Source organism: Meleagris gallopavo, chromosome 5 (assembly GCF_000146605.3).
Source record: "Meleagris gallopavo isolate NT-WF06-2002-E0010 breed Aviagen turkey brand Nicholas breeding stock chromosome 5, Turkey_5.1, whole genome shotgun sequence".
NCBI lineage: Eukaryota > Metazoa > Chordata > Aves > Galliformes > Phasianidae > Meleagris > Meleagris gallopavo.
In genome coordinates, this window is record NC_015015.2 from 4,807,770 (window position 1) to 4,827,403 (window position 19,634).

Sequence of the window (19,634 nt, forward strand, 5' to 3'; positions counted from 1 at the left end):
GGGTGGGCGGACTCACGTCGCTCTCCACCTCGATGTCATCGTTGTCGCTCATCGCTGCCGGCCAGGGAGCAGCGGGCCGCGCCGCCACAACAACAGCGCGCAGCACGCATGCGCCCGCCCTGACCGGCCGTCTGCCTGAGCGCGGAGCACTGTGGGGCGGCGAGTCCAAGACTGGCGAGGCTGGCGCAGGCGGAGGCACGCAGGGGGACTATAGCTCCCGGCGTGCATCGCGCCCCGCGCATTGCATGCCGGGAGCTGTAGTCCCCTAGCGGTCAACCGGCCGGAAGTGCCGCCGGCGGTCGGAAGTGCTGCTGCCTTCTCCCCACGGAGGGGCGTCGAAAGCAGCGCGATGGAACGGCGGCACTGAAGGCTGAGATGGTAATCGGGTGAACCCTTTATTGAGTCGGACATTAGCGGGAAGCGCAGCACAGTGCTCGGGGTCGGCTCCGGGGGGCCTCAAGCCCCAGAGGGGTGCAGCCTATAGTGCTGTGTGGGGAGGCCTGTGGGGCTGCCAGAGTGAGGCCCGTGGGCCTGCTGCTTAATTTCTCTGCTCCTTGTCATCTCTCGGCGTCTCGTCCTCCTCCGCTGGTGGATGGCTGTTGTCACGGCTCGTCCCTTCACCCTCTGAGTTGGTTTCGTCAGAGTCATTGTCCTCCAAGTAGCGGTATCCGCTGGCCCTGTGGCGTGGACGTGGCATGCGGGGCAGGCGGAAGGCCACGCGCTGTGCCAGCCGGCGCTCCATCCAGCCATAAGAACCTGCTGCCAGCCCCAGCGCCAACAGCATGAGAGACAGCTTGGCCTAGGGGATAGCAGGGGTCAGCATGTGGAACAGCCTCACTGCGTCCAGCCCTTGCCCTATCCCAGCCCTGCTCACCTTCATGGGCAGCCCTGACCACAGGTACACAGCGAAGATGGCCAGCGCCTGCCACCAGTGGTAGATGGTGAAGACGAAGTCTTGGCGCTCTTTGTCTTCATACAGCATGCCGAGGAGGACTAGGTGGAGGGAGGCAGGCATATGCCTTCAGCATCCCCAGCCTATGGTATTGTCTTCTGACTGGTGGGCCTATAGAGCTGGGGACCGCTGGGGTGTACAGAGACAGGACAAGCTGGGGACAACAAGCCCTACCTACAGAGCTAGGGAACACTGGGGTGCACGAGGACAGGATGAGTTGGGAACAACCTGCCCTACTCAAAGGGCTGGAGGCCATTGGGGGACACAAGGACAGAGTGAGCTGGGGACAACCCACTCTATTCATGAAGGTGGGTACCATATGGGGACATGAGTACAAAATTAGCTGGGGACAACCTGTCCTACCCACAGAACTAGAACCACCAGAAGACACAAGAACAGGATGAGCTGGGGACAACCTGCCCCACCCATGGAACTCGGGACCACTGGGGAACACAAGGCCAGGATGGTCTGGAAACAACTTGCTCACTCCTGGGTACGCCAGAGACTGTACTGGGACATTCCCACTACTCACTGCTAATGCCAGTCTTGTTGAGGGCACTGCCCATTCCCCAGAGTGCGGCTATGGTGTAAAGCAGAGGTGCCTGCTCCACTTGTCGGGGCATAGGTGCCCAGCAGAAGAGTGTCACCAGGATAGAAGCGTGGAGCAAGGCTCCTGCCAGCAGTGGGTACTGACGCTGCAGGCGCAGCATGCAGAGGGCAAAGCTGGAGCAGGTGGAGGCGGAGAAGCCGTAGGCGATGAGGAGGTATGCCAGCTTCTCCAGCCCCAGGGTGCACACGCCATAGTTCTGCATCGAGGACAGGCTTAGCATTGTGCAGCCATGCCGTCCCCATGCCACCACCCCATCCCAACTCTGTGCTGTACCAGGGAGAAGTCATTGCAGACGAAGAGCACCTCAAAGCCACTGTAGATGAAGAAAGGAAGGAGGTGGCGGAGGCGATAGTCCCGCATGTGCTTGAAGGGCAGCTGAAATATGTTCCCCCAGCCTATGCTGCGCAGATCAATCTCCTCAGTGGTCCGATACGCCGAGCCGCAGAGCAGCAGGACCTGTGTTGTGATAGCAGGTGACATGCTAATGGCCACCTGCCCCATCCTGTCCCATCTTATAACCAGCCCACGTCAGGAGGCTGGAAATGGAAAATCTTTAAGGTCCCTTCCAACCCAAACCATTCTCTGATTCTACAATCCTGTGCTCACCACCAGCATGGCAAGAAAGGCAGCTGCCATCAGGACGCTCTCCACCACGATGAGGTTGACACTGCGAGGCAGACTGTGCAGCACCGTCTTATTGAAGCCAGTCAGCGTGCCATGGCTCAAGGTACCTGCAGGGGCGTGCACTGTGGGCTCAGCGCTGGCCAGGTCTGTGCCAACACCCCACAGTGCCGCCCCATGTGCTCACCACAGCGCTTCACCCCGTAGAGTGTGTGGTTGAGCTGGTAGATGTAATTGTTGAGGAAGAAGAGCATGGGCATCTGCGCGCAGATGAAGCTCAGCTGCAGGATGCAGAGTGGTGGACATTCAGCACTGGGCTGTTCCATTTGTCCCCTCCCTGTCCCCGCTGGCCCTCACGTGGAAGCAGATGTAGAAGATGGTCTGGAAGACGACAATGTAGGCACTGCAGGCTCCACGTGGTGCTTGCCGCTGCTCCTGCACGTGCTCCTCCTTGTAGTTGGCATACTCGTAGTACTTCTGTGCCATCCTGTAGTGGAGTGTGGGTCAGCCTCTGCCCTGTCCCACTGTTCCCTTCTCCCCCTGCCACCTACCGCGTAATGTAGTTGCCCAAGGAGGCCCAGAGCGGCACGATGGCCACCCCGATAGCCACAGCAGAGGGCACTAGTGTGAAGTAGCGCTCCCAGTAGTTGCTGGAGACAAAGAGGGCATAGATGCCCACGGCCAGGAACATGGTCCACTTAGTGCCGAAGAACCGGATGAGGACAGGCGTGTAGAGCAGTGCCACCACGGGGGTGACATTGATGCCCATCAGCACCTTGCGGTCGATGTCCTCCAGCTCCATGTTGCTGTACTTCACCTCCCGGTAGGTCTCGTCATAGTGCAGGATGAGCTGCATCTGCAGCAGGCCTGGGGGTCCCAAGTGCCATCACGTCACTGCCCCACTGATATCAGGGTGTTCCCCGTTCTGGGGCCAGGGCCGTACCCAGGTAGACGCTGTAGGTGAGCATGGCGGCCAAGCTGGCAGCCAGCACATTCTTCACCACGCCGAGACGCTTGCGGCGGAAATATTTCTGTTCCTCCTCCTCCTCATTGTAGTCCGTGTGCGCTCCCACCATGTCGTCCAGCTGTAGGCGCGCCCTGCTCAGCCATGGGGTGCCAGCACCCTACATCACAACCCCATGTCACCTCCCTGCCTCACCTGTGCCTCAGGGCCCAGCATCTCACCCGCTGTTTTGGCCACATCCTGGTGGCAGCCGGGGTCCTTCTCCATCGCTGCTGTGTCTGCGGGGTGCTCTAGAGGTGTTGGGGGGGGCAGAACATGTGTCCTGTGGCCCCAAACCTTGCACCCTTGGGCTCTGCACCCTCAAACTTTGCACCTGTGTGCTTTGCACCGCTGTCCAGCACCCTCTGCTGCCCACACCCCCTCGTTGGGCAGCCATTATTCCTTCCCCCTTACACTGCACATCCCCCCAAACCCTGCATCCAGCACCCTTGAGCTGCTGCACCCCCATACTCTGCAACTGTGTGTCTGGCACCCCTAAACCTTGGCACCTGTGTGTTCTGCATCCCTAAACCTCACTCATGAGCCCTCACAACACGTGCTCTGCACCCATCATTCATCCACCCCCAAACCCTGCACCTATGAGCCCGGCACCCCCAAACCTTGCACCTATGTGCTCTGCACCCCGAAACCTTTTGCCCAGCACCCCTTAGACACTACAGCCATGTGCTCTGCCCCCTACACCCTGTGCCTGTCACTCCTCCATCCTCGCACCGTTCGGTCCCAAACCTGGCACCCGGCACCCTCGCACCCCCGAGGCCGGCGACTCCTACCCCACAGCCCCGAGCTCAGCACCCCGGCCTGGCTGCCGCCGCGTTGTGCCCGGCTCGGGGCGGAGCTGCATCAGCTTCCTCTTTCGAACGGGGCGGGCGGGACGGGGCTTAAAGGAGCCGCTCCTGGAACTCCCGGGACCCCCCTTACTCCCACCGGCACCCAATTTATGCTGCTCCTATCCCATCGCCATATGGAAGCGGCACATGGCTCTTCTTGACCTCTCTCCCTTGTTGTCACCTGTCTGCTTGTGTCCCCTTGTCACCCACGTGTCCCCTGTTCTCCCCCCCCCCTCCAGCCTGTGTGCCCGTATCCCTTCCGGCACCCCATAAAGGGGAGCCAGGAGGAAGTCCACAGGTTTGCTCCCTCCCTGTCATCTGTCACCCGTAGCCAATGGACAGATCTAGCCGATCCGGTACTAAAGGAATGTCACACAGCGGGATGGGGACAGGGACAACCGCAGGAGGGGTGCGGGATGCCTCCCGTTCCTTCTGTGACCCTAAACCCAAGCTGAGAGCAGTGAGCGGAGCCCCATATTGTGCCCCAAAGACTTATTTGGGGTCCGGGAGTGCTAATCTCCACTTTCCCCTTTCCCACGGGTCACGTGGAGCATCTTGGCCATGTCCCACACTACAGTGGGGGATCCTGTGGGTATCACAAGCACCAGTGATCCTTACAGGTATCCCCAGATGCATGCAGCATCCAGGGAACAGCACTGCAGCCAAAAGCCAAAATCAACCCCTAATCGCCCTGCAGATGATGGGTATGGGCTAGGAGGCAGGGGCTACTCAGGGCTGGGCTCCATTCCCCCAGGTGCAGAAGCACTTTGGGGTGAATCCATGCCCCCTATATTTGGGGGTACTCCTTGGGATTTGGGGGTAGCACCACCCTGCCGTTCTGGCACAGTGCATGGGGCAGGGCTGCTGCCTTCCTGTTTACAAAGCAGCGTCATTAATTAGGGCGTGTGGGGAGCCAGAGTGAGTGGAGGGAAGGTGGGTGTGGGGTGAGCTTGGGGCTTGTTCTAGTAATGATGGGGTGGACGCGGGCATTGTCTCCCCATAGGGTCTGCTGAGTCGGAGACTCAAGGGTGGCTCTGGGGAGCAGAGTGAGTGGTTTCTGTGGGGTATCTGTGGGTCAGGGCTCATAGTGATGGTTTGGTTGTTCCCCAGCCCCATTATCCTACTGGGAGGTCCTGGTCCCAGCCCATCCCAACATCAGCCACGTGGAGGCGGGGTGCTCTCTCCCTACTGCCAACCCCATGGAGGCGGGGCATCATCCTGCCCACCCCTGGACATGTGGCCAGGCCAATTGCCCCACAGCATTTATGAGGGCCACCCTGAGCTTCAGCAGTGCCAACCCAGCTTCGTGCTCAGCCACTGCTCAGCCCCACAGGTAGGTACCTATGGGCCCCCATGTGGCACTTGGCTGCCCCATGGTTGGACTTTGCCATTGGTGGGTTTCCTCGAGGAAGAGTGGATGCGTTGGGTATGGAGAGGGACAGAGAAACAGATGTGGGGTTGTGGGTATCCCCTGCCCCCCAGTCCTCCCTAGCCCTGTGTTTGGGCAAATCGTCATTGAAAGGGGGAATGATACTATGCCCACTGGTGGGTTGGGGCAGAACCAGTGCTGCCCTGTAGTGAGGTGTGTGGGGAACTCAACAGGCCATCCTGGGATATCTCCCTGCATTGGGATCCTCCAGACCAACCCCACATCTGTGGGGAAATCCCATGGCTGGAGGCCATCCAGGGAGGGGGGAAGGGTATGGGAATTCCAGGCATCTCCAGCTGGATGCTTCAGGGCCTCAGGCAGCCACACTGGAGTGACTCACGCTTCAGTCCAGACGTCCTCAAGCACCCAGCTGCCTTCACTGTGGACATGGTGCTGTGCTGCGGGGTGGCTGCTCTGCATCTCCAAGGTTTCCTTGCAGTGATTGCAGACCCCACACCATTGGGGGAGGGAAGAGCACTTGCATAAATTTACCATCCCCATATCTCTCTCCAGGGCCCGTGTAGACCATGCAGCAACCCCTCCAGCTTCCTGTGCAGCAGCCTCCAGGCTGTGGTAAGAGCAGCTTGCTGAGCAGCAGTGCCAGTGCAGCTGGTGCCATTCCGAAAGGGTCAGTGGTCTGCAGCACCGTGAGGTGAGAGCGAGGGGCTGGGGACAGGAGGGGATGGGGCACTGGCATGGAGGGAGGTGGTGTGGGTGCTGCAGGGTGCTGGGATGCAAGGAACATGAGGAGCCATCAGGCACCAGGCCACAGTGGGATCCTGGGGAGCCGAGTTTGGAGACAAGGTGAGCATAGAGAGCTCCAACTCTGAGGGAGGGCACAGATGGTGTGGGATGAGGCTGGGGTGCAGAGCTCCTCTCCTTGGCACCTGCAGCACTGAGGTCTGGGAGAGGGCTGGGGTACCCCTGACATCCCCACTCCCACAGCGGGAACCCTTATGCGGGGCTGGTGAGCCACCTGCGGGCAGCCTGGCTCTCGGGGAAGACACGGCCCTTGGAATACCGTGTGGCACAGCTGGAGGCCCTGGGCCGCTTCCTGGAGGAGAAGAAGCAGGACATTCTGGAGGCCACCGCCTTGGACATGGGCAAGGTGAGAGGAGTCAGGAATGGACACTGAGGTCTGTGTGTTGGGGTCCTGCATCCCTATATTATGCTGCTGTGGGGCATTCAGAGTGCCAAGTCCCTGAGTAGTTCCATGTCACTTCTGTGGTACCCTGGTTGCAGAGGCTGTAGTCAAGGGTGCTCCTCACATGCCTGGTTGCACCATGGATTACTGGTTTTGTACAAGGAGCTGATCTTGCACATTCCTCCCATGTGTTAGCCATGCAGGGGTTGATCTTGCTGGCTTGGTGTCGTGGTACAAGCGGGGACTTTAGGGACTATGGCACCCCAGGAGCTCCTGAGTGATCTGTCAAGGAGGCAGGGTGCCTCCCCACTGGAGACAAATTCAGTCTATGGTCACTTTTTCCCTTCCTGGTGTGCTCTGCAGCCACGCAATTTGGTCAGAGATTGTTAGAAAAGGTTTCTGAGGGGTTGCAGCTGCATCTGTGTGTGGCCGTGCCCACAGATAGCCTCAAGCATCTCAAAATCTCCCCATGCTTCTAATTGCTTTGTTTGTTTGAAGTGAGAAACTTTAGCTTCAGCCAGGTGCTGATAAGCATTGACACTCAGTATGCGTTGTTCATCTCTCCTAATTGTACATAATTAGAACCGGTTGTCCACTAACGTGCTTGTTATGCAGTCAGGTCTTCATAGCTGGATGGACAATTCATCTGCCCTTACGTATCTGAGGTGGCTGCCTCGCCCGTGGCCATGCCGGTTTCTCTCCCGATGATGGAAGAGTGACCTCAGACTTAATGTCTCATCCACCAGACTTCTGTCCCATCAAAACCCTTAATGGCCACCATTAATCTTCACCAGCAGTTTCCTCATCCGCCTGGTGATGCAACCAGCCACCTCGGCTGAGAGCAGCCCCGTTGCTTCACCACACAGGTGATATGCTGAGGAGCCAGAGAGGTCTCCTGGGCTGGGCTTGGTGGTGGAGCCTCCAACGAGAGGGGTCACAAACTCAACTTTCCCCCCTGTTTCCCTGCTGTGATGAAGGAAAGCTCCCACTTTGTGGTGTGGAGGCTATCACAGTGGAGGCTCTGTAAACAACTGCCAAAGAGTTTCGCCCTGCACAGTGACAGAGGGAAGTTAGTCCTGCTGAGCTAACTTCTCATGTCCTCATGCTTCTCCATCAACAAAGTGGCTCTGCCATGCTTCTGTCAATGGAGAGGACCTGCATAGGCAGGAAATGCCTCTGCAGAATTGCGCCGCTCCCAACTCACAGTGATTTTAGTCACCATGTGTTGAGATGGTGTATCTGGGAGCAACCTGCTGGGTTTGTTTCCTCCCCATGTCTCACCCAACCTGCCCGGCCCGTGTGCCGGCTCGCTACAGGAGCTGCAGGGATCTTCCTGCCTGGTGCTGTACAGCCGAGCTCTGTTCTGTGGGGCAGTCACAAAGTGTCTTCATCGTGTTCCTGCTGGAACAATGCAGAGCTTTGAGCCCAGCAGCTGTGCGGGGGCAGTGGAATACGGCACTAGGCTCTGCCTCCAGCTCCCAAGTGATCAGAACGCAGCAACTTGTGGCCTCAAGGGCAATTGTACCAGTGCACAGTGTGGCCCAAAAGACATCAAATATTGTTTTTTCTCTCTGACCAAATACCAAGTGTTATAAAATGTTGGTGGCCGTGATACTCCCCAGTAGCTGCAGGACTAATACCTCTTTCTGCTTAAAATAGCTTCTCCTTAATAGCTTTTTCCGCTCTGCCTTTGTGGGCAGGAGAAGGGGAGACATCTGCAGGTGGGAGGAGATGGTTCTGATGTTGGAGTGATGCTGACACTGATGTCTGTCCCCAGCCATCCTTCGAGGCCTATTTCACTGAGATTCTCCTTTGCAAGAATGAGCTCAATGACACCCTCAACAATTTGTCTCACTGGATGAAGGATGAGCACGTGGACAAGAACCTGGTAGGGCAGAAGCTCTGGGCTCCCTGGAAGCGGGAGGCCAACAAGGGGGCAGAGCTGCTTCAGGAGCAGCACTGAGGTGCCTTTTTTGCAGGTAACACAGCTGGACTCAGCTTTTATCCGCAAGGACCCCTATGGGGTGGTGCTCATCATTGCGCCCTGGAACTACCCCATCCACCTCTTCTTTGTACCTCTCATTGGTGCTATTGCTGCTGGTGAGGCCAGGCTGCACAAAGCCAGGCACATCCCCTGCCTGGAGGATGCAGGCGAGGGGACCTGGATGGGGTCTCTGTCCCTAGTCTGGGCTGCTCTGACGTTCTTTCTGTCTCCCCCCAGGTAACTGTGTGGTCATCAAACCCTCAGAGATATCCAAGAACACTGAGAGGCTTGTGGCTGAAATGCTGACCTGCTACCTGGACAGTGTAAGAAGCTCTCCTTGTCCCTGTCATTACCCCTGCCTATGGCCAGGGCATTCCAACCCCTGATCACACCTCTTTGCACACACCAGCATCACGGCAACCCTGCTCTGGGGTGTTGTGATGCCTGCTCCATGATCAGCCAGTGTTTGTGATCCAAGCAGCTCAGGGTGCTGCTAATGGGGATAGGGACAGATTGGCCCAGGCAGATGCTGACAGGGATTTTTCCTTTTACATGCAGGACTGCTTTGCCGTGGTGACTGCTGGTGTGGAGGAGACCACCAGGCTGCTGGAGAACAAGTTTGACTACATCTTCTTCACCGGTGCGTCTCGAGGGCCAGAGCTGAGCCCTGCCTCATGTTGGGATATGGGGGCACTTGTGCTCCTTGTGGCCCTGGCTCCCTGCAGTGCCACGTCCCCAGGCCAGGCTGCAGCACTGGGGGATCCCTGCCGTGACACATCCCTTTCTGCCCTGCAGGCAGCCCCTCAGTGGGCAGGATCATAATGACGGCCGCCGCCAAGCACCTGACACCGGTGACGCTGGAGCTGGGGGGCAAGAACCCCTGCTACGTGTCCGACACCTGTGATGTGCAGAACGTGGCCCGGCGGGTGGCCTGGGGACGCTTCTTCAATGCGGGGCAGACCTGCATTGCACCTGACTATGTCCTGTGCAGTGTGGAGATGCAGGAGAAGCTGATGCCTGCTCTGCGTGAGGCCATTACCGAATATTTTGGTTCTAACCCACGGGAGTCTCCTGACTTTGCCCGCATTGTGGGGGATAAACAGTTCAAGCGTGTGCAGGCACTGCTGAGCAGCGGGCGTGTGGCCATTGGGGGACAGACGGACGAGAAGGAGCGCTACATCGGTGAGGAGACGGTTTGGCGTGTGAGGAGCAAGGAAGTGCTTGGCAGGGGGATGTGAGATACGGAAGCAGAGCCATGACCACAGCGACCACAGACAGAGACACGGGGAGATTGTGGAGGGCTCAAAACCAACTTGGGATATTCTATGATTTGGCGACTATGTTTCTGTGGTTCTGTAAGCTTTGTTTGGGAAAAGGAACCTGTGAAGCAGCAGGTCCCTGGCAAGCCGGGGCTGATGTGAGTACCCATGCTTGTGCAATGAGCTATTTGCTGCCATTCTCCTTCTTCACAGCCCCCACAGTACTGGCAGATGTGCAGCCCTCTGACCCTGCCATGCAGGAGGAGATCTTCGGGCCCATCCTGCCCATTGTCGTTGTGGCCAACATGGATGAAGCCATTGACTTCATCAATGCACGGCCCCGGCCATTGGCCATCTACGCCTTCTCCTGTGACAGCAAGGTGCGTGTGGTCCACAGTGCAGAAAAGGGAAGGAGGGAAATTAGGGCGGCAGGACATCAGCACCGTGTCCCCTTCTCTGTTCCCTCCAGGTGGTGAACCAAGTGCTGGAGAGGACGAGCAGCGGGGGCTTCTGTGGCAATGACACCCTGATGCACGTGACGCTGACCTCGCTGCCCTTCGGTGGTATCGGTAGGTCCATGCCTCCAAGCTTGAGGCAGATGCGAGCTCCCAGCTTGTCCCACCAGCACTCTTGGCTTCAGCTCCCAGGGCTGATCTCTGGGGCTTTGCAGCCCTGCTTCTGCTGAGTGCATGTGGAGCACCACAGGTTTTCTTCTCCCCATGGTCCACTGTGTCAGCAAAAATGCCTCATCAAATATAGGGAAGTTTGTACCACTTGGGTATTTCCTTGGTATTTCTGAGCAGCGTGGGGCAACAAGAGTTGTCCACATTCTGTGCCAGGGTTGGGCTTTTGCCCAGCTTAAGGTTTACCTGAATGCTCCTCAAATGCTGTGAATTTGCTCAGTCCATTGCTGCTCCTTATCTGGGAGCAGATCCATAGCATTGTGCTTCTTGGGCAGGGGAGCTTTCCTCTTGCAGCAGCATGGTGCTGGATTGGAGCTCTTAACATCACTCAGGAGGAGATTTGTACATTCATTCTGCATTTTAAGGCTAAATATTAGGAATAAAACATCTATAAATGTCTGGGAAATTTGCTTGTGGTAACATGAAAATCCTCCTCAGCCAAGGGGAAGAGTTTTTGCTCTTCAAGGAGCTTATATGCATATAGCTGACAAAAGGTCTGCTGAGCTGTGGTTGTAGCACTGCCTACCATGAGATGCTCAGGGGTGAGCACAGAAATACAGGATGATTGTATGTTTCTTCCCCAGAGTTCTTTCTCAATCTTGTGGTCTCTTCCCTGGAATTTCTCTTATCTGGATATTATTCTGGGAAAAAGACTCCAGATGCTCAGCATTTCAGAGCGGCCAGCTGATTCAGCCATAATAAGACAGCACAACAGCAAAGCAGAATTAATTCCTTGCCTGATTGCAGATCAAGGAACAATTGGTGGTGGTTCCTGTGTTGTAACTTATCTTTATGGAAATGATTCAGAGAAACTGCCTCAAATTATCAGGTGGAGGGCCTGAATTCACCAGAGCCAAGATGACACTTACCAAAGCTATTAACCATGACGTGAAACCTTGAGCTTAAGCCAGCCACAGGAATTGGGAATCAACGTGGCCAATGGCCTCTGATTTTTATGAGGAGCTTCTTCCTGGAACTTTTTGTTCTAGATGGGTTGGTGGCTCCTAACCATGGGTAGATATGCTAGGACCCCACATCAAGGGGGAAAGTGGGGAAATGCAACCCAGCAAAGCTTTCTGAAGAGCATGTGACCATGTAGGTAGGTGCAGACTGGTCAAAAGTTTGCAGCTGGGGCAACAAGCAATGGTGAGCTGCAGGGAGCAGCTAGTGCTGAGCGACAGCCCTGGTGGGCCTGGAAAAGGAATGGAGAAAAGCAAGAGGTGCTGCACCGCGTTGGCCGTTGTGCTGGCATGAGAAAAGCCGAGAGTGTGTTTTCTTTGTGCTTATGGTGCTTGAGCTGGGTGGGAGTCCCGTAGCAAGCCTGGACCTGTGCTGTTTGTTGCAGGAAACAGTGGTCTGGGGAAATACCATGGCAAGTTCACCTTTGACACCTTCAGTCATCACCGTGGCTGCCTGCACCGCAACATGGGCCTGGAGGCTATCAACTCCCCACGCTACCCACCCTACACCCAGCAGAAGCTGGGGCTGATGACTGCCACCGTTGAGATCAAGCGCAAGGGCATGTGCACCCTGCTCTGAGCAAGGCCCTGTGCCATATATGGACTGACCAGGACCCAACCCATGCCACGTCTTGTGTCGCATTACCACCCTGATGCATGCTGAACAGTGGGGACTGACCCCTCCTGTGTGCCTGCTCCGCTCCAGCTTCCTGTGCTCAGGGCTGTGTGCTGTGACACATCTGAAATGATGACAGTTTCTTGTTCTCACCCCACTTCTCCTCCTGGTAGAGCAATAGTGCCCTGGTTGCTCGGGACCAGCAATTAGCCCTATCTCATCTCTGATTAGGTGACCTTTCCTTCTGATACTTTCCTGTTGGCTGTTGCTTTTTTCTCCATGTATAACTCTGCCCTCAGTAAAGACTTTGCACTGAGCTCTGCAGCCTCACCTCATGCCTCCACTGCCTTCATAGCTTAATCCTGCATCCTTGCACCATACCTGGACACCCTCGTTCCCCATTATGCCGTCCCACCATGGGCAGGGGACCCTCACTTGTGACACAGCCGTGGGGGCAGCCAGTGGAGCTGTAGGGACTTTGGGCTGAGGGTCCACGCCAGGGCTGGACCCGAGGCAGGGCAGGGCTATTCTGCTTGCTGCCACGGTGCCAGAGGCACAGCTTTAGGGTTACCGCTCTCTGAGGCGTGTCCAGCATTTTGAGTGGTTTGGGCTGGAGCGCAGCCCGCAGTGACGCAAGGAGCTGAGGGGAAGGACAGGAAGCTGGCGGTGGAGTCTCCCACTGCAGAGCGAGAGGCAGTGTGTGCTCAGCGGCAACACAGCTGCAGGGTTGGGGTGCTAAGCAGGCTTCCCAAAGCCACCTCTTCTGGGTAAGGCTCCTGTTAGGCCAAACAGCTGTGGAAGGCGTACTGTGCAGTCCCGTGCTCCTCCTCGCTGCTCCCTGAAGCTGTTGGCTCCTGAACACAGCTCGGAGCATGGAGCAGCCCCTTGAGCACCCCAGGCAGCCCACGGATGATGAGTCTGGCACAGCTGGTGGGGATGACAGTAGCACGAGGTGAGAGAGAAGGGATGGTGACAAGCAGCTGGGGTGGAAGGAAGGCAGGAGGTGCCCTGACAGCCTGGCCACCCCAGCTTGATGCTGGATGGGTGCTGGGTTGTGCTGGGGCAGCGCGGAGCCCCCGTGCCTTGGCACCCAAAGGGGCTGTGATGGGGTCTTCCTTATGCCCCCATCCCTGCAGTGAGAACCCTTATACGGGGCTGGTGAGCCGCCTGCGAGCAGCCTGGCTCTCAGGGAGGACACGGTCCTTGGAGTATCGCATGGCACAGCTGGAGGCCCTGGGCCGCTTCCTGGAGGAGAAGAAGCAGAATATTCTGGAGGCCACCGCCTTGGACATGGGCAAGGTAAGGCCCCCAGAGTTGGACACTGGAGGATCCAGGGGTTGGCAGGGCTGGGGAGTTCTGCCCTGGGCATGGAGCCCTTGGGTGCACATAGAGGCAGTAAGGAGAAAACCATACCCCATCTCCATCAGGAGCAGCCCCTGGGGGCTTCAGGAGTCCAGCGAACATGGAGGTGACACTGCCAACCCTTGTCCCCAGAACCTCTGCCTGCAAAGGATGGGTGGGGTCATGGGAAACACCTGGACATATTTATCCATCCCTTGCTCCCATCATCTTCTCCCTGCTCTCTCCTTCTGCAACCAATCCCCACCTTGCTTGGTGCTTGGTCAAGTTCTCACACCCAAATCCACCCCATCCTGACTGTATCCCTGGCACCACTCCCTCCCCAGCCTCTGCTCCCTCTCTTGTGCTCCCAGCAGGATCTCTGAGCAATGGGGCAGAGCAGACCCAGTCTTTGTGCTCCAGACCCCCAGTCTGAACCTCCCCAGTTCAGGACAGCTCATTCACCTGGACCATGAGCACCATATAGGGCTTATAATCTTCTGTTCCCCACCTCAGTTCAGAACCTTCCCTTGGATAACTGCCCATCCTTGCAGCCTTTCCCCATTTGTAAACACCAGCTTTTGTGCTGGAAGAAGATGCAGAGTCGTGCTTCATTTCACCCCTTTCCCATGGTTGCTGTGGGACCCCAGGGACTTGGGAGGGTCTTGCACATAAGACAAGTGCTTGAAATGGGGAAGCACTGCTGAGGAGCCCAAGACTGGGTTAGCAGCAACTTGCTGATGGTTGTCTCCAAAACACCACTGATGGAAGCAGCTAGGTAAAGGCACATGGCTATAAGGACACAGGTATGATGGGTGGAGTGTGACCAAAGATCTGCCCAGCCCCATCTCTCCAAGGAATGCTCAGAAATTGGCATATCCACACAATGCTTGCAAATACCCTCCCCACTTAGTGTCCTGGGAATGGCCTGGGGCTGTGCACCTCCTGGGGTCTAAGCATTCTCCAAATCCCTGCTCCTTCTGGACAGCCCCATCTCCTCGGGCTCCTCTCCACAGCCTCCTCTGAGGATATCTCAAAGCTTTTGCTTCGCTGCTGTTACTCCCCTTGAGGCTCGGCAGGGGTACCCATAGCTGGGTTAAAGCCCTTTGGGATGGGTGAGGAAGATGCAGGAGAGCATGCAAGCAGTGATGGGCACAGTGCTCTGCATCCCCAGCCACCCTTCGAGGCTGAGTTCTCTGAGGTCCTTCTGTGCAAGAACGAGCTCAATGAAGCCCTGAACAACCTGTCCTGGTGGATGAAGGACAAGCATGTGGACAAGAACCTGGTAAGGGAGAAAAGGACCTTGCCAGCATGGGCTGTTGGAAAGCCCAGAGCATGAAGAGGGCTGTTCAGGTGGAATCTGACCCACACCAATGTGCTCCTGTAGGCAACGCAGCTGGACTTGGCTTTCATCCGCAAGGACCCCTATGGGGTAGTGCTCATCATTGGGCCCTGGAACTACCCCATCTACCTCCTCCTTGTGCCCCTCATTGGGGCCATCGCTGCTGGTGAGGCTGAGCCCATCCCCTGCTTACAGGATGCAGGCAGCACATGCCAAGGCTGGGGAATGCATTGTTGGTTGGATCTCCCCCCAGGTAACTGTGTCATCATCAAACCCTCAAAGCTGACCAAGAACAGCGAGAAACTCATGGAGGAAGTGCTGCCCAAATACTTGGACAAAGTAAGAAGCCCTTCTCATCCTTGTCCCTGCCTCGTGGCAGGGTTCTTCCCTCCCCTTGTGTATGCCGAGCTGTTTCTATACTCCTCACAACTGAGTCCTCTGTGATATGCAGAACTGCACCTGTTCTCACCAATTACGACACTCCAAAGCATGGGGTTCCTTATGGCTGTGCTTCTCAGAACTAGCCCCTGGCTGCCCCATTGCTCACTCAGCCACAGCACTTCATCCAGGGTGCTGCTAATGGGGACGGGAACAGAGTGACACAGAGGGTCCCCTCCTCTTCTGCTGCAGGACTGCTTTGCCGTGGTGACTGCTGGTGTGGAGGAGACCACCAGGCTGCTGGAGAACAAGTTTGACTACATCTTCTTCACCGGTGCGTCTCGAGGGCCAGAGCTGAGCCCTGCCTCATGTTGGGATATGGGGGCACTTGTGCTCCTTGTGGCCCTGGCTCCCTGCAGTGCCACGTCCCCAGGCCAGGCTGCAGCACTGGGGGATCCCTGCCGTGACACATCCCTTTCTGCCCTGCAGGCAGCCCCTCAGTGGGCAGGATCATAATGACGGCCGCCGCCAAGCACCTGACACCGGTGACGCTGGAGCTGGGGGGCAAGAACCCCTGCTACGTGTCCGACACCTGTGATGTGCAGAACGTGGCCCGGCGGGTGGCCTGGGGACGCTTCTTCAATGCGGGGCAGACCTGCATTGCACCTGACTATGTCCTGTGCAGTGTGGAGATGCAGGAGAAGCTGATGCCTGCTCTGCGTGAGGCCATCACAGAGTTCTATGGCTCTGAGCCCCGCAATTCCCCTGATTTTGCCCGCATTGTGGGGGATAAACAGTTCAAGCGTGTGCAGGCACTGCTGAGCAGCGGGCGTGTGGCCATTGGGGGACAGACGGACGAGAAGGAGCGCTATATCGGTGAGGGCTTGAATTTCAGATAATTCTGCTCACACTTGCATAAGGTGGTGTGGATTTTGGAGAGGGGCTTGCAGCCAGAGCGGAGAGAGAAGGGACATTTAGTTTGCATGGCAGCTTGGTGAGGCATCCAGCCTTAGAGGAGGGACCTGTCTACTGTGTAGATCAAGATATCATCCCCAACCTCCAGGCACAGCTGACATCTTCAGGTTTCTTTCTTTGCAGCCCCTACGGTGCTGGTGGATGTGAAGCCCTCTGACCCTGCCATGCAGGAGGAGATCTTTGGCCCTATTTTGCTCATCATCACAGTGGCCAATATGGATGAAGCCATTGACTTCATCAACAGCCGTGAACGGCCTCTGGTTGTGTATGCCTTCTCCTCCGACAACAAGGTAGAGTGCCCTGGCTGTGCATCTGGCCCACTCTCCTCACCAAAGATTTTGGCTGAAGGATTTTGGCCCTGGCTCTGCAGGATGGATGGCAGCTGGGGCCATGGCATCAGCACCGTGTGCCCTTCTCTGTTCCCTCCAGGAGGTGAACCAAGTGCTGGAGAGGACGAGCAGCGGGGGCTTCTGTGGCAATGACACCCTGATGCACGTGACGCTGACCTCGCTGCCCTTCGGTGGTATCGGTAGGTCCATGCCTCCAAGCTTGAGGCAGATGCGAGCTCCCAGCTTGTCCCACCAGCACTCTTGGCTTCAGCTCCCAGGGCTGATCTCTGGGGCTTTGCAGCCCTGCTTCTGCCTACTGTGTGAAAAGCACCGAAAGCTTTCTTCTCTCAGTGGTTGCTGTCCCAAGCAGCATTCCTTGTGTATGTGGAGATGTCTTATTTAAGAAGTAGGAAATTTGAGATAGCGCCAGCAGAGGAATACCTCTAGATTTTAAGTTTTTCAAGGATCTTCATTTTGGGCTGCAGGTCTGAATACAGCATAACTTCCTATGAGTTTCTAAACATATGAGGTCCCTTCCAGTAAACACCTGAAGCCACATATTGCATAAAGCTCTTGAGGTATAGACAGCACCGAATCCAGATCATGCAGATCTGGAGACATCACAAAGGTGAAAAGCTTTACAAGCATTTACCATCATCCCATCTCAGAACAGAGAAATCATTCAAGAATGTGCAACTCCTGGTGGTCCTTCTCGTTGCTTCACACAAAGCTTTTTGCAGAGATTTTTGGCAGACTCTGAAAATGTATAAATCTTATTCTGACCCTTTTCCAGGGGTTTCTTCCTGGAAAAGGCAGCTGTTGCTCTATTTCCTGTGATGTTGTGGTCTTCTCTGTATGTATCCTGGCCACCAGGCAGCACTTTTAGATTTGCATTTGATGAACTCAGAACATTGCACAAGGAATCCCTCATGAACTAAGGAAGTGAATATCCCCTCTAAGTTCTATGCTCCTATTTGTTGGCTGACTTCTGAGCCACTGTAGATGTTTTCTGCCCATCCTTTCTTTCTCTGAAGTCTTGCACAGGCTTCAGAGCAAAGCTGGGTCCAGTTCTGCACTCTTTTCTATCACAATCCTACGCAGATGTGTGAGTAGGAGCAGAGCAAGTGTGGACCTCTAGAAGGTATCCCAGCCTCCATCTATTTCCAGATCAGAGAATTTGCTATGCCAGAAGGGCACTTACTCAAGTTCTCCTTAAGTCCCAGGAAACTCCCGATCACCACAACACCCCTGTGACATGTGGTTTCACAGCTCAGGGACAGAAACAGCACTTTGGGACTGTGATTCTTCTGACCTATTCTATTTAGGTTTAAAAAAAAAAAAAAGCAAACATATTAGCGAGAAGCACTTTGCTTTCTCCTTGGAGCAGAAGGAGTATAGATGATGGAGACGCCCAGGCTTGAGGATGAGCTTTATTGCTAGCTCCTGTTCTCCAGAAGAGATTTCAGCTGGCTCAGTAATCTCCCTGCCTCCTGGGACGGAGTACAACCCAGCACTGAACTATACAACAGCACAGGAAGGTTGGAAGGGACCTTGAAAGATCACTATGACCTCGTAGAGTGAGGAGGTGTTTTGGGGAGGCTGTCTCATGGTAGAGTAGATGCTGCAGTAGGTAAGTGGGGCTGATGGAAGCTCTTGCTTGCTGCTGTCTGCTCTGAGCCACTCTGGCACCCCCTGAGGTTTTGGGACCAGGAACTTCCACTGCTGTATTTAGAGCTAAAAACAGAACAGAAACTTGAGAAGGGAAGGGGGAAGCTGCAGCGCAAGAAGAAAGAAAGACAAAGAAATGAAACCTGTTTATCAAAAGTTTTAAGTGAAGAAGAACCACATGACCGAGGCTGGGACCAGCCCTGCTCCTCGGGAGGAGGGCAGCAAGGAGATGGCACTTGAGATCCTCTCCCCAAGGCAGCGGTATGAGGAAAAAGGCTTCAGCCTGCTCGCCTTCGCTCAGAAGCTTTCGAGGACACAGCTCCTCCTAGCGAGGAGGTGATGCCCTGCAAAAGTATTTTTCTGTCCACGTTTTCTGAGTCTCATTTGGTGCACGGAGCTTTGCACTGGGGCTAAAGAATGCAAACGGTGACATTGAGGTTGTGAGGGTGGCCGGGAGCCTTTCCTCCACCCAGGAGCCCAAAACCTTTGTTGGGAGGTCCTCCACCCCTTGCTCTCTGTCCTGCTGGCTTCCCAAGCCCTCCCCACATTTCTCTTCAGCTCACCAACCGCAGATCACTGTGTGCTGTGCATTTCAGGGTCCAGCGGTCTGGGGATGTTCCATGGCCAGTTCACCTTTGACACCTTCACCCACCACCGTGGCTGCCTGCAGCGTGGCACCGGCCTGGAGCCCATCAACACCCTGCGCTACCCCCCGTACAGCACCCACAAGATGGGTCTGGTCCGCACTGCCACCTCAGTCAAGCGCCGGGGGGAATGCTTCCTGCTCTGAGGGACCACCAGGGCCACCGTGGTGCCTCCACAGCCACGGAGGCCCTCCAGCCCAGTCAATGTCATCTGCTGCTGTGGACTCCAAGTGCCTCGCTGTACCTGTCACTGGCTTGGTGACACCCATGGCCACCTGCCTATCAGCGTGGGGTGGAGCTGGTAGCCAGTGGGATGGGAGAAAAGAAAGAGCTGGGGCTAGGGGGTGAAACCAACTATAGATGGTGGCCCCCCATCTCCAGTGTCTCACTGTGCCCCCCAGTTCTTGACACCCCACTTCGCCTTCAGTGCCCCCCAACTCCTACTTCTCCCATGTCTCCTGGCATGTCCCACGCATCTCCCAATGCCCTCATATCTCCCTGTGCTCACCACATCCACCCATGCCCAGCTGGACCCTCATGTAGTAAAGTTGGAGCCCTCACCTATGAGCAGATGCACCACATGGGCCCTCCCAAATGCTGGGAAAGGCTCTCTAGATCCTTGCTGCAACTGGGCTCCCAGCAACTGCAGATTTGGATGAAGGTAAAATATGAGGGCAATTGGTGACATATCTTTCTTAATCACTATCCTCATGTACTAACGGTTAGGTGCATTGCTGTCTTCTATTTTTGCTGTTTAATTTCACTTACTATCTCCTTGCTGAAATAAAGATAACTGCACTTCGTCAACTTGATGTCTGCGAACTTTGTGCTGACCAAGCCCACTGGCAAAAC

The 19,634-nt window shown here is 56.0% G+C and overlaps 3 protein-coding genes across 4 annotated transcripts; 2 read left to right on the forward strand and 1 right to left on the reverse strand.

Annotated features, from left to right (window-relative positions):
• Positions 1–376: 376 nt before the first annotated feature.
• On the reverse strand, positions 377–4,081 carry UNC93B1 (unc-93 homolog B1, TLR signaling regulator). Of its 2 annotated transcripts, none has more exons than XM_003206173.3 (11): positions 3,978–4,081; positions 3,343–3,437; positions 3,127–3,268; positions 2,735–3,050; positions 2,541–2,670; positions 2,371–2,464; positions 2,169–2,293; positions 1,836–2,018; positions 1,485–1,758; positions 875–993; positions 377–799 (listed from the first exon to the last, which is right to left on the reverse strand). In XM_003206173.3, exons 2-11 carry the CDS (start codon positions 3,412–3,414, stop codon positions 539–541), a joined length of 1,716 nt encoding a protein of 571 aa, XP_003206221.1. In that variant the 5' UTR covers positions 3,415–3,437; positions 3,978–4,081; the 3' UTR covers positions 377–538. The 2 variants fall into 2 exon arrangements, with proteins under 2 accessions (XP_003206221.1, XP_019470834.1); XM_019615289.2 differs by lacking the exon at positions 3,978–4,081 and adding an exon at positions 3,919–3,939.
• A 1,031-nt stretch (positions 4,082–5,112) lies between these two features.
• Positions 5,113–12,424, forward strand: LOC100548799 (aldehyde dehydrogenase family 3 member B1-like). Its single transcript, XM_010710794.3, has 11 exons — positions 5,113–5,367; positions 5,977–6,115; positions 6,409–6,571; positions 8,385–8,495; positions 8,587–8,707; positions 8,829–8,914; positions 9,150–9,231; positions 9,387–9,773; positions 10,064–10,230; positions 10,320–10,419; positions 11,879–12,424. The coding sequence occupies exons 2-11, from the start codon at positions 5,991–5,993 to the stop codon at positions 12,070–12,072; spliced, it is 1,536 nt and encodes a 511-aa protein (XP_010709096.1). The 5' UTR covers positions 5,113–5,367; positions 5,977–5,990; the 3' UTR covers positions 12,073–12,424.
• A 314-nt stretch (positions 12,425–12,738) lies between these two features.
• Positions 12,739–19,589, forward strand: LOC100548954 (aldehyde dehydrogenase family 3 member B1). Its single transcript, XM_003206174.4, has 10 exons — positions 12,739–13,060; positions 13,245–13,407; positions 14,621–14,731; positions 14,834–14,954; positions 15,042–15,127; positions 15,419–15,500; positions 15,656–16,042; positions 16,265–16,431; positions 16,571–16,670; positions 18,735–19,589. The coding sequence occupies exons 1-10, from the start codon at positions 12,981–12,983 to the stop codon at positions 18,926–18,928; spliced, it is 1,491 nt and encodes a 496-aa protein (XP_003206222.2). The 5' UTR covers positions 12,739–12,980; the 3' UTR covers positions 18,929–19,589.
• The last annotated feature ends 45 nt before the right edge of the window (positions 19,590–19,634 follow it).

Bases quoted from the DNA above. Each gene is read 5' to 3' on its own strand.
- UNC93B1 (XM_003206173.3), bottom strand. From the start codon at position 3,414: ATGGAGAAGGACCCCGGCTGCCACCAGGATGTGGCCAAAACAGCGGGT. The intron at 3,269-3,342 runs GTGAGGCAGGGA...GCGCGCCTACAG, and splicing joins TGCTGGGCCCTGAGGCACAG to CTGGACGACATGGTGGGAGC. The intron at 2,019-2,168 runs GTGAGCACAGGA...ATCACAACACAG, and splicing joins CCTTTCTTGCCATGCTGGTG to GTCCTGCTGCTCTGCGGCTC.
- LOC100548799 (XM_010710794.3), top strand. From the start codon at position 5,991: ATGCAGCAACCCCTCCAGCTTCCTGTGCAGCAGCCTCCAGGCTGTGGT. The intron at 6,116-6,408 runs GTGAGAGCGAGG...CCACTCCCACAG, and splicing joins GTGGTCTGCAGCACCGTGAG to CGGGAACCCTTATGCGGGGC. The intron at 9,232-9,386 runs GTGCGTCTCGAG...TCTGCCCTGCAG, and splicing joins TGACTACATCTTCTTCACCG to GCAGCCCCTCAGTGGGCAGG.
- LOC100548954 (XM_003206174.4), top strand. From the start codon at position 12,981: ATGGAGCAGCCCCTTGAGCACCCCAGGCAGCCCACGGATGATGAGTCT. The intron at 15,128-15,418 runs GTAAGAAGCCCT...CTTCTGCTGCAG, and splicing joins TGCCCAAATACTTGGACAAA to GACTGCTTTGCCGTGGTGAC. The intron at 16,432-16,570 runs GTAGAGTGCCCT...TGTTCCCTCCAG, and splicing joins CCTTCTCCTCCGACAACAAG to GAGGTGAACCAAGTGCTGGA.